General features: G+C 36.2%; 1 protein-coding gene across 1 annotated transcript; it reads left to right on the top strand.

Annotated features, from left to right (window-relative positions):
• Nucleotides 3,538-12,733, top strand: LOC109225742 (RING finger and transmembrane domain-containing protein 2-like). Its single transcript, XM_019390513.1, has 8 exons — nt 3,538-4,281; nt 6,642-6,718; nt 6,849-7,017; nt 7,935-8,023; nt 8,120-8,284; nt 8,531-8,608; nt 9,586-9,689; nt 12,257-12,733. The coding sequence occupies exons 1-8, from the start codon at nt 3,792-3,794 to the stop codon at nt 12,360-12,362; spliced, it is 1,278 nt and encodes a 425-aa protein (XP_019246058.1). The 5' UTR covers nt 3,538-3,791; the 3' UTR covers nt 12,363-12,733.

Here is a 13,287-nt window from a genome sequence, read left to right as displayed (position 1 = left end):
CTCCAACACACAGAAAGTTCCAGCATAATATACTGGAGATTCGAGCACTTGTGTATGAACTTCCAGCATATTATACTGGACCGGTATACTTTGCTGGAACTCCAGTATATTATGCTGGAGTTCTAGTGTACTTATGCTGGAACTCCATCATATTATGTTGGGGTTCCAGCATAATTATCCTGGAACTCTAGTATAATATGCTGGAGTTCAAATATACTTATACTGGAACTCCAGCATAATATACCGGCGTATTTTTCGGGTTTTGAACAGTGTTTTCGCTCGGATTTATCTTTATATGAAAAGTGGCTAGATTTCAATTACTTTTAAAACTAGACTATTTTGAACGACCACTTGTAAATCTGCCTATTTTTGAATTTCTCCCCTTTATGTGAGTATTGTATGTGGGAATTGGAGAAACATTCTCTATGCGAGCCAATTAAGCTGACTAGGGTTAATTAACGAGTAATATTAATTTTTAGAAAATATTTGACATTTCTTAGCTTGAAATTATGGTGCTTTATTTGGCAAAAAGCAAGAAACATATCAAGGAAAAAAAAAAGAAGTAAGAAATGTGAGTTGGTTTTTAACGGGTTGTATTAGTATAATTGTTGCATTTTTTAGTTTTTTGATAGGTATAAAACAGTGGCGGATCCAGGATTTTAAAGTTGTGGGTGCTCACTGATAAAAATTCTGAAAGAAGAGGAAAAAAGAATTTAGTTATGGGTGCTCACTCAATATTTATCTAAATACTTTTATAATTACCTATACAAATTTGCTAAATCTTGTCAAAGTTAATGGGTGCTTGAGCACCCAAAATCATAATATAGATCCGCCACTGGTATAAAATATAACTAGATCTCAACCATTAATTATTCTATTAGTGCGCATGACATAAATCTAAAAAAGGCCATTGAATATTACTTGAGGTTAGGGGCGTACAAAGGAAACCGACAAATCGCACCAATTCGATAATCCGAGTCAAATCGAGAAAAAAAACCCGACCATGATTTGGTTTGATTTGGTTTGGTGTTGGAAAAAAAACCTGACCATAATTGGTTTGGTTTGGTTTTAACTAAAGAAAGTCAAACCGAAACCAAACCAACCCGACATTATATATATAGAAATTTTAGATGTATTTCATATATAAATATATTATTGTTATGTAATTTATAAACATTTCTTAAAAAATTTCATAATTTTATCTTTTAAGGTATTATTTTAAGGTTGAACTTAGAACTTTTGACCGTTCCAATAAGTTTTATAGTCATTAATATTAGTAAATTAAATAATGCTAACAAAAGCCAAACCAAAATCAAATCAATAATAATGCTAACAAAAGAATTCAATTCAATAGTCAATACCACGAACGGGAATGTATTGAATATCTATTTTTTGTTTTGCAATAATTTAGATTAAAATGCATAACCTTTTTCATCTTTTCTTTAGTGTTTAGTCATGTAATTAATACTCTCTTATTTGTCTACTTACTTTAGCATGACTTAGTACTTTTAGATTATGTTTATTATGATTTTTTAATTAGAATATTGTCTTTATTGTTGAATATTTTAGGATAATGCCATGACACATCTCATATTTTGTATTATTTTCTTAGAAAATACTTTATATAGTTGTATCTTATTAGGATTAAAGAAATATTTTGAGCACAAGTTACATATTTTGTTCTACGAAGATTTTACCGGAAAAAACCCGAAAAATCCGAATAATCCGAAAACCCGAAAAAACCGAGATTGAAAAACCCGAGTTTTGTTGGTTTGATTTGGTCTGTAGATTTAATAACCCGACACAATTGGTTTGGTTTGGTAATCATAAAATCCGAACCAAACCGACCTATGTACACCCCTACTTGAGGTAATATTACTTGACTGATCTTTTTTCATTATATTGGGTCCTACACGTCTAGAAATAGAACGACGCCAAATCTCTCTCTCCTCTTCCAAGTACTAAGAGGGTGTTTGGATTGACTTATAAAAAGTAGTTTTTAAGCTAAAAGCCAAAAGTCATAAGTTGGTAATACCCAACTATTGGCTTTTGGCTTATTTTTGTACTTTTCATGCCTAATAGCCTGTTTTGCCAAGCTTCTTTTTGGCCAAAAGTGCTTTTTTTGGCCAAAAGCACTTTTGGCCAAAAATTGAGGTGTTTGGCCAAGCTTTTGGAAGGAAAAAAAGTGCTTTTGAGGAGAAGCAGAAGCAGTTTTGGAGAAGCAGAAAAAAGTAGTTTCTCTCCAAAAGCACTTTTGAAAAAAATACACTTAGAAGCAGTTTTTTAAAGCTTGGCCAAACACTAATTGCTGCTCAGAAGTGCTTTTCAAACTAATTAGCCAAACACAAACTGCTTCTCACCAAAAGTACTTTTGAAAAAGAGCACTTCTCAAATAAGCTGATTTTTGCAGCTTGGCCAAACGGGCTATAAAAGTAAGTGCTTTGAAGCACTTTTTATCATTGTCAAACACCACACAAACTAAAAAAGTGCTTAAAAGCCAATAAGCATTTAAAATAAGTCAATCCAAACACCCTCTAAGCCATCTTCTTCCCCGTTCCTTCTTTATCTCTTTTTCTTTTTACCGCTCTTTCTCTCGAGTAATTAAAGAGGGAAATAAAAATTTAAAATAACTTAAATAGGTGTGGAGTATTGAAAATTTTTGAAAATTTGAATGAATACCCACAACTTTTTCTATGTTTAATCTGACCCCCAAGCCCCTTTAATTACTATTTTTTTTGTTAACCAAAAAAGATGTCCTATATTATTACACAAAACTTGAAAAGTCTTTTTTAACTCATTCTTCGGAATAAGTTTAATCGTATATGTTGTACTTCCAGACTTACGAATCAAAATGCAATTTAGAACAATGATTAGGTATCTATCCTTTTTATAATGTGTACCTTTATATTTCTTAATCCAATCATATAAAAATATTTGAGGAATAATTATCTTAACAAAGGATTTCAAGCACCTTTAGACTAAATTGCATTTTACATTCTTAGAAGCGGAGTTAGATTTTGAATAACTTTGATACTTTCTTTGGAGAAACGATTTTGACGTATTCGGATTCGATCAGATCTATATAAGATTCATTAAAGGGAGAAACGTTTTTCATGATTATATTTTAAAATTTCAGGACTTGAATCCCTTGGGGAGAGAACCTATCTATCCTAATTCCTAATACTCCTTCCGGTCCAAAATAGTTGTCATGTTAAAAAATTAAGATATATTAATTACTTTTTATTTTATTTTGCCCCTAGTGTTAAATGTTCTTGAAAGATTTTCTTTTTGACTATATAACATAAAATACTTAGAAATGAAGAGTATTAAATAAAAGCATAATAGTCAAAAAAATTATTTTACTAATAGGTTCTCAAGTGAGGTGTAAAAATGGACATGAGATATTATTATTATCATAATAATAATAATTATTATTATTATTATTATTCAAGTTTCCAAGTCAAAAGGGAAAACTTCAAATTTACTCTTCCTTCCTCCTTTTGGCATAAATATATATATTTTTTGGTAACGCATAAAAATTATTGGAATAACCATTTCTCCGTTTAGACCCTTCTTCCCAATTTTCCTCTAATATTTCTTTTTTTCTTTAGCCTTAAGTAGCTTTCTCCCTCATCTGACTTCTCTTCATCTTCCTCCTCCTCCTTCTTCTTCTTCTTCTTCAGCTGCTAAAAATTTGCATTCTCCAAGCAATACTCCAAAGTTTTATAGCAACAAGAACCCTATATATTGCCGTGTTTACTGTTTTTCCTTTTTTTCAAAGTCTTGTATTGATGGAGACTTCAAGTGTTGACACAAATCCGAATTCTAATTCATCATCTCCACCTACTTCTAATTCAAGCACCTTCGGATTTAATCTCACTCCACTTCGAGTCTTGAGGTACCCGCTTTCTACTTTCCTTGAATACTCCGGTTTGCTCCGGGTCCGACCCGACAACCCTGAAGCGGATTTGCTCATTCCTGATAATAACCGTATTCCCGATAACTCTGAATCAATATCTAGTAGTGGTGACAGTAATGCTAGTAGTACCGGCGAAGTTTCAATTAGGATAATTGAAAATGATGGGGTTAGGAGTGAGGGTGTTGGTGTTGATGTTGATGTGATGGAGGAGAGGGGTTCTAGTTCTACGGGGAGTGGGGGTAATAGGGATTCTTCTTCCTCATACCAAAGGTATGATATACAGCAGGCTGCAAGGTTGATTGAGCAGATTCTTCCTTTTTCCTTGCTCCTCGTAGTTGTTTTCATCCGCCAACACTTGCAAGGTATACTCTTTTCTAGTCATGTTACCAATTCTACTTTACGTCCTATGCTTTTATAATAGTACGATTTCTATGTCTGTAGAAAATATAAAAAACTTCTAATATTTTTTTTCTGACTTTTTGTATATAATTGGCTTAAGATGAGTTTATATGAAGTAACATGGTCAATGAGGATTCATATAGCTGACCCCAATTTGTTTGTGACTGGGGCTTAGTTGTTGCTGTTGTTCCATCATGTGTGGAGTTGCACAATTTTTTTTTGTTTTTTTTTTTGGTGGTGGTTAAAGGTTTGAAGTTGAGACTACACCGACTGGTTTTGATTACTCTACGGTTGTGAGAGAGAATGTGATTATCAGTAGTAACCTAAGCATGTTGTTAATGTGTAGCAAATGTTACTGAACCAAACTTAAACTGAAGAAGGGTGTGAATAGTGAAACAAAAGTTCAAATGAAAACTGGAATCAAAGAAGAACGCCATCTTCCAATTGTTCCAAATGAGTGCAAGCAATGTCTTTGTACAATGCAAAAGAGAAGGCAAGTCACGTGGAAATGACCTCCTCATCCTAACAAAGCATACAAAAGAAATATTTGGCATTAAACTATAATGGACGAAATCTCATGGAGGATTAATCGGTTACTCAAAAAATATAATAAATGGTAACTCTATAGATACCGCATTCATTTTAGATATTTTTAGTGATACATGTGCCACTTTGTGTGACATGCTGTCATATGGTAATATATACCTCTACACTCTGGTAAAAGAAATGGTAATGTATTGTATGTTCTTTTAGATTAATATGTGAACAAGTAAAATTACGTCTAAGACTCTGGACTAGCTGGCTATGCTGGCATCTGCAATTTGCTCAAGGCCGAGTCCCTAGGCTGTCTATGAGGGGTCATTTGGTATGTGGAATAAGGGAAAATAATCCCAGGATTATTTTATCCCCGCGTTTGGTTGAATTTTTGTATCCGATATTGGTGATCCTGGGATTAATTAATCCCACAATATGTTTATTCTATCTCACATTGAGGGTGGGATAATAATTCCGGGATTAGTTAATCCCGGGATAAACACTAAAACGGCAAAGATATACTTCTCTAAGGCTCTTCCCCAAAGTCTTTTAACCATTCCAAGGTTAAAATTGAAAATAAAAATTTATCCCAACTTATCTAGTATACACCAAACACATGCCTATTTTATAACCAGTATATCCCATTTTTAGGCCAATGAACCATACATCTACCAGTAAATATATATTCACTAAATAATGCGGTCATTATTTACTCCCTGTATTATAATCCCATCATAATAATCCCGGAATAACTTGTTCTCCTACCAAATGACCCCTGAAGGCTTGAGGCTTAACTCACTAGCTTCACTTGTCAGCTGCAGTTGGTATCCTCATGTCGGGTTGTGGTGTTGGCGAAAATCTAGAAGCTGGCAACCCGCCATTCTATTGCCTAGGAATCAATCTGGATATGGTCTCTATCATTTTTCTCTTTGGTGCTTCTATTGATTGATAACTGTTACCGGAACGTTATGTGATGTTTGATGCAACTGCTGAAGGGGAGCTTTTTGATGATGAGAGTAATACATTTTTGTTCTATGACCACTCCTACTCATTACGAATCTGTTGTGTGCTCACTTCTTAGAGTCACTGAGGCTAATGAAAAGAAACGTGAAGATAGAACTCTAAAAATATGTTGGAAAATGCCTTTGAACATGATAAACAGTTCCATGAAATTTTTTGACGTGTTGGGATATTTGCATAGCTCTTTGCCTTTTTAATCTATCATGTTATTTACTAAGATGTGAAAGGCCTGTTTTCTTTTTCCTGATATAAGGTTATATTTTGATGAACATTCCCCTAGAGACGTTTGACGGCATTATCTACTTTTGCCTTCTGGCAACATTTTCTGGAATACTCAGAAGTTCCTGAGAGTAATGTATATTGTAACAAATGAAACTTTCAATTAATCCTAAATGAAGTTTTCAGCAATGGCAAGCAGTAAATGATAGAAGTGGATTATTGACTAATTCTAGGTTTAAGATGGGGATGAAAAAAACGATGGTGCCAATTTTCACCTTCGTCATGGAGACTAGTGCATCATGATGCATGTTACTGAAGTAAAGTTGCTGACAGTATGAATAGACTTAGTGCCCAATAAAGTTTGACGAGTGCTGCATAACTCAAGCTGGCTCTCAAGTTTCAATTGGTCTTTTCAGATATGGACGCTTATCAATACTGGCAATTCTCGTTCCAATTTCATTGCTAAAAGTTTGATTATTCACATATACATGCTAAATTTCTTTTCAGCTGCATGAGTCCTTTATTTCATTCTCTAATTCATGTTTTGCAGGTTTCTTTGTCACAATTTGGATCACTGCCTTCATGTTCAAGTCAAATGACATTCTTCGAAAGCAGACAGCTCTAAAGGTGCAATTGTGCTCCATCTTTTAATTGTATTTAGTTTTACTTGCTGTGCAACACTTATCCTCTTTGAAGCTCGATACAAAGATTAAAATGGACTCAGAATATGGTCATACTGAAGTGCTGATATTTGCAGGGGGAGAGAAAGATCACTGTCCTTCTTGGTTATTTTCTGGTGTATATGCTTCATGTTATTGGAATCTATTGGTGGTATCACAAAGATGATCTTTTCTATCCATTACTTATGGTACCCCCGAAAGTTATTCCACCTTTTTGGCATGCTATTTTCGTCATCCTGGTAAATGGTATGATTTTTTGATACGCTTCTACTCTTTGTTATGCATACATTTGTATTATGCTATACACATCTGGTCACCTTCTAATAATTTGCCAATTTTTTTTGTTATAACATGAATAATTTCCCTGAAAAATTAAATCAGAGTGCTTTTATGAAGTGGCAGCTTAAGATCGGAAATTTCTTCTGTTTCTGATCATTATTCTAGTTTCCCTCAAATTAAATTCACATGCCATTGCTCTATTTCGTACTTGAGGGTTTGGGAGATAGGATAATCCACTGAAATCATATAATAGAAAACCTACTTCCTTCACAGCCCCCTGCATCCCCCTCCACCCTACCCCCCCCCCCCCCCTAAAAAAAAAAAAAAGCAACAGTAAAATAAATAAACAAGAAAAAGAAAGACCCCTCTGCTTTCATCACTAGGGATCTTTCTCCTTTTTACCAATAAAATAAAAGAAAGGAAACCCCTCTGCTTAGCTCCAGACCCCGTAGAAGATGAAGGAGTGTGAAAAGGAGAAGGAAGAAATATTATACATGAAATCATACAAGGGAATTATTCATGAAATCATACCAGGGAGCTATTCATGAAATCATATCAGACAAAATTGCCTAGCGGCTTAATTTCCCCCTTGATGACCCTTTATCAGGTGCCCTTTATGCTTTATCAGGTGCCCTTTATGCTTTAATAGTTCATTTTTGCCATGTAGAAAGTGATTGTTCCACTCTATATTGTTCCACATTTCCAATGTGGTCCGGCCCTTCCACCCCGCCATAGTGGGAGCTTAGTGCACCGGGCTGCCCTTTCAATGTTGTACTACATAAATCTATCTTCATCTTTTGGGGAGCTATGAAGGCTCTTAACTCTAGACATCTCATAGGAAGGGGCATCAGTCCTCACCTTCTCCTGAATGTTGTTATATCCAGATACAATGGTGCGGCAGGCAGCAATGGCTTTGAAATTGGCACTGCTTATGTATTACAAGAATGGCAGGGGCCACAATTTCCGCAGACAGGTATACTATGAAGCCAATGTTTTATGTTTTATCTGGCGATTTGTTGGTTCCTCTATGTTTTTTTGCAAAGAACACTGAACTTGACTGGTCTCTTAGGGCCAAATGCTGACTTTGGTGGAGTATACCCTGCTTCTATACCGTGCATTATTACCGGCTCCTGTCTGGTATAGGTTCTTTCTCAACAAAGAATATGGAAGCCTTTTTTCATCATTGACAACAGGATTGTACTTGACGTTTAAGCTTACATCAATTGTTGAGAAGGTAAGGTCTTTGTGGAGCTAATTTCTGTTGGTGGTTACCAAAATTAACTGGAAAAGCCACAGCCCTCCCCAATCCCCCCCCCCCNTTTTGCCGGGGGGAGGGGGCACCCCACAATTTTTATACAAATTTGGCATGGTTTCCCTCTCCGTCACACTTAGTTTTTGCCGGGGGGAGGGGGCACCCCACAATTTTTATACAAATTTGGCATGGTTTCCCTCTCCGTCACACTTAGTTTCTGGTTCGCAGGTTCAATCATTCCTTACTGCTTTGAAGGCATTGTCAATTAAGGAAATCCATTATGGGTCACATGCCACACCTGACCAGGTATCATTTTGTCATTGGCTTGCAATGTTTCTTCTCTATTTTACAGTTAGAAGCAGTTATATGTATCACAAATCGATGCACTAAAATTGAAAAATATACTTGTGTAAGGTGGGAGGAAAAGTTATTGTGCTTTTCGTGGATAATGAGAGGGTAGCATCCTGATATTATTTTTTCGTCGCTTTTCTTTGGTCTGATGATGAATTTCATGTCGCTTCCTTATAGCAACTTTATTCCTGTATAGACTGACCATATCGTTTTTGTAAGCTATTGAGTTGTGTTACCAACATTGAAGTGTGTCGTACAACCTCTATGTTGTTTCCGCTCTTCGTTTCTTTACCTATCTTTAAGCTACCGACTCTTCTTTTTCCAAGTAGGTAATGTTAGTTCAACTTCTAAATGACCATTGACTCAGTGATTTATGCATATGGACATGTAGTAAATGCCAAAATTCTGATCCCTCGTTTATAGACTTTAATCTCAGTTATCTAAGGACAGTTTACATTCGTAAAACTTTTGCCTTTGCTTGGTGTCTAGGTCAAATAGTGGAAAGTGTGCTTGGGACTACCAAATGTAAAAGTTGCGGAGCTGAAGTTGGGGTGTTTTATGACAATTTCAACTAGAAGCAATCTAAAGCAATCCCCAGTTTAATATACTAACAGACAGATCTGTGAGACATAAAATAGCAAATGCAAAAGATTAAAGTGACACTAGGTCTGAAGCTATAAATGACATACTCTTTTATGGCATGTCCTTAGATTCGTCAGCTCTTTTTCTATCAGTTAGATAGTTACTACTTTCTTAGAGAAGCTGTAAAGATAATCTTCTGGTTCTTAGAGTTACTTATATGGAACAAGCAGCAAGCATATTATCGCTCATTTTGGCAAGGAAGAGAATTACCTAATTAGATATCTTTCCTTTTCCTTGTATCTGTAATTTGCAATTCTCTCATGTAATCTTACCTTTTATGGTTCAACCAGGTAACTGCAGCTGGTGATCTATGTGCTATTTGCCAGGAGAAGATGAATGCACCAATTTTGTTGCGTTGCAAACACATCTTTTGTGAAGACTGTGTCTCAGAATGGTTAGTATTTCCTTTTCAGTTATAATTGGTAGGTAGTCATTCTTTATTCCTAACAAGGTAATTAAATATTTTATTAATTAAATACAGAATATCCTAAAGTATCCTATAGAATTCCTATTAACATTTTTCTTATTCAACTTCGATTAATCTAGACATATGTTGATCTAGACGCATTCTACTAAGATTCAACACGCTCCCTCAAATTGGCAAACCAATTTGAAATTGCTAATTTTGAAGACCGCCAAAATGTTGCTGGGATAGTGCACAATCACCAAAGGATTGCCACCAAAATCTCACTGGAATAGTGCACAATCACCAAAAGATTAAGCAGTGTTGGAATTCTTTTGTCGCAAAATTCGTTGGAAACTGCACAGTGAAATAAAGTGCTTCATGGACAACATATAGAGGTTTGGTGTTGTAAATCTCCAAGGAACTATTAGCATAGCTTGAATTGCAGAACAATAAAAGAAAACATTAAGGTTTAGTGGAGGGTCATGGAGAGTAGAAAATGGAGTGGCACCGGTCGTGCGTAGAGAGGAACGACGTTGATCGCCAGAGAGAAGTTTTTTCTAGTTCCGGGGAGAAGATGACGCTGATTGTTTGAGAGAGAAGTACCATCATTCACCCAAAGAGGAAAGAAGGAAGAAAAACATTAGCAGGGCATATGGTGTAAGGCATTCCGGCCGGTAGAAGTCACTTATATCTTTACCAAGATTGTAGAGGCTCTGGTACCATGTGAAAATGGATGCGGAAACTCTTGTTGAATTTGGTTAACAAGCAATTTATAAGAGGGGCTTCTTGCATAGGAATCTTAAGTAACGTACAAGGTAGTAAATAATCATACTCTATGCCCAACAAGAGAAGTAAATATATTATTTATTAAATACAGGTTATCCTATAGAATATTCTGTAGTATTTTCTTATTCAAGTTCGATGAATCTACACATTTGTAAATCTATACACATATTCTCCTAGCTTCCGTTGTTTGATGTCGCGCCCCTCTCCAACACCCGCCTCTCTACTCTCTGAAATGACCATTCAGTGATTGCTCCTCTCTGAGACGATCGTGCAGTTATTGCTCCTCTCTGAGACGATCGTGACAAGCAGATGTCACTCTTGTCGGGACTGTTCAGGCGCCGCTCCTTTCTCAAATGATCATTTAGGCATGGCTTCTCTTCCGTGATCATGTAGGAGCCATTCTTCTCTCCAGCAACCGACTGGATTCCTCTCTCCTGCGATAACATTGGCACTGTTCCTCTCTCCAGCAGCTGACACCTCTCATCTCTCCGGCAACCAGCGCCACACATCTCTACAATGACTGATCATGCACCGCTAATATCTGCGGTGAATGTTCCGGCATTGCTCCTCTCCTATGTCGGTTGTCATTGTTTCTCTCTTGGATGGTCAACTGCTCATCTCTCCCGTGATTGGCTCCCCTCCTCTTAGGTGCCTTCCTTCCTACAGCGACCGAGGTCTTTATGTAATACTTGATTATTTTTATAATTAAAATATTATTGCTATACAGAATAATATTTACCTAATCTAAGGTATAATATTAGATATTCATATCATTTTCAAAAGAATAATTTTTTTTAGATATATCATATCTGCAGATTCCTTAGATTCTCACCATAATATAGCCTTATCAAAAAGATTCTTACCATAATATAGAGATTGATAACATACTAAGGTTCTGGGCTTACATCTCACCGCCATCCATTATTTAAAAAAATTATCACGTGCTTGGCCCAGCAAAAAAGAGTCTGACCCGCACGTATAGTTTGAACATTTTAATGAGGTGGTCAGACATAATGCCGTGATTCATGTGTGCTTTTTTCTCATTGGTCCCGCAACATTAATTACTAAGTGCTTTGTAGCATTTTACTTCTAATAAAATATTTGAAATGCACCAAACTATCATCAGCATTTGTGTTGATCCTGCCATGTATTGCTGGTGAAGGCCATAGCCCGTAGGTAGCTATTAGAACAAGGGAATGCCTACTGGAATATTTAATGGATGCCATAAGTGCTACTAATTGGGCAATGTCCGGAAAGAATTCTACTTGCTTAAATTGAGATTGTTGCATTTGTATTTGAGAGCCCTTTGTAACTCTCTGAACTAGTTGTCATGACCATAAGCCAAAGTAACTGTAGTTTGCTCTCAGAGCGAGTTTTTATCTAATTGAAAATAGTCGCAAGTCCCTAATTCGGTGGAAGCATATCATTTATCACAAATGAATTCGTCTTGCCCTCAGAAGAAGAAGAAAACTGTGATTGAGGCTGCTGTCATTTTCAATTTTAGTCTAAAGATGTTTCCAGTGGCTAATCTGGTCTTTCAAAGCAGACCTTAATGCTGAAAAGGAGAACCACGGAGGAAAAAGAGAGAGAGCGCCTGTGTTCACGTGTTATTTTTAAAGTAGGAACTGCTCAATCATTATTATGTTCTCGCTTTCCTCTGCCTTATTGCTTGACTGTTGCCTATTATCATGGACATATTCTGAATGCTAAAAAAGTGTTATGTCTATGCTTGTGCTAACAGTTATTGTCCTCTAAACACCATGTTTCAGGTTTGATAGGGAAAGAACTTGCCCTTTGTGCAGAGCCTTGGTCAGACCTGCTGATCTAAAATCTTTTGGAGATGGATCGACTAGCCTTTTCTTCCAGTTATTCTAAATATAGATGTTACACCAGAGTGAATATCTTTCCGTGGTAGTGGGAATATCCTCGACTTGCCAGTTCCTGAGTTATGAAATTACCTGATTCTGGGGGTTGCCCTGTTAAGGTTTCCACGAGGATGTTGCGTAAGAATGGGCTATGCTCTTGATGCAGTTTCTCTGAGGATTTGGCGGGGATGAGAGGATGTCCTGATCCAATAACAGTACATATTGTGCTTCATTTTTTTATACAGAAAATATTCGTGTAATGTTATGTAATTCATAAAATTTAACCACAAGCATTAAAATTTTGTTTCTTTTTCAGGCCTGTACAGTTCCTCATCATCATTTCAACTTGAGAAAAATTAATATCCTAGTATATTCCATGTAGGGGTGTGCATTCGATTTTGACCCTTATCGATAATTACTTATCGATTTGTACATATGCTTATTGTTATCGTTTCAATAAGGTTTCGATTTTTTCGATTTCGATTTATCGATTTTTGGGGCTTATCGATTCGGTTATCGATTACACCAATAAGAAAATTTGCGGGATTCCAGGGAAAGTATATCGCTATAAATACGCCTAACTAATATGGACAAAAAGAAGCTAAAATAAGACGAACACCGTTTATAACATAAAAATTGTGTCAACGAGCACATGCAATGAAACTAAAGTAAGGGATCAAATGTATGCCACCAACACTCCAACGGTATTAAAAAAAAAAAAATACATCATCACAGCTAATTCTGCTAATGCTTGAAATTGTAACAAAGGCACGGGGAGGGAGAGAGAGAGAGAGAGAGAGAGAGAGGGAGGGAGGGAGGGAGAAACGTACTATTGAAGTTGCCGGAGTACGGCGGAGTACGCCGGAGTTCACTTTCTCTGATGGGTTTGCAGTTCGCGGGAGAGAGGGAGAAAGGTAAAAGCGACGCTGAAGAAT

The sequence above is a fragment of the Nicotiana attenuata genome, chromosome 5 (assembly GCF_001879085.1).
Source record: "Nicotiana attenuata strain UT chromosome 5, NIATTr2, whole genome shotgun sequence".
Classification (NCBI taxonomy): Eukaryota; Viridiplantae; Streptophyta; class Magnoliopsida; order Solanales; family Solanaceae; genus Nicotiana; species Nicotiana attenuata.
The sequence above is the reverse complement of the archived record's forward strand: the minus strand, read 5'-3'. Positions and strand labels throughout refer to the sequence as shown.

Excerpts from the sequence above, each read along its gene's own strand:
- LOC109225742 (XM_019390513.1), top strand. The coding sequence starts at position 3,792 with ATGGAGACTTCAAGTGTTGACACAAATCCGAATTCTAATTCATCATCT. Across the intron at positions 8,285-8,530 it reads TTACATCAATTGTTGAGAAG|GTTCAATCATTCCTTACTGC; the intron begins GTAAGGTCTTTG and ends TCTGGTTCGCAG. Across the intron at positions 9,690-12,256 it reads GAAGACTGTGTCTCAGAATG|GTTTGATAGGGAAAGAACTT; the intron begins GTTAGTATTTCC and ends ACCATGTTTCAG.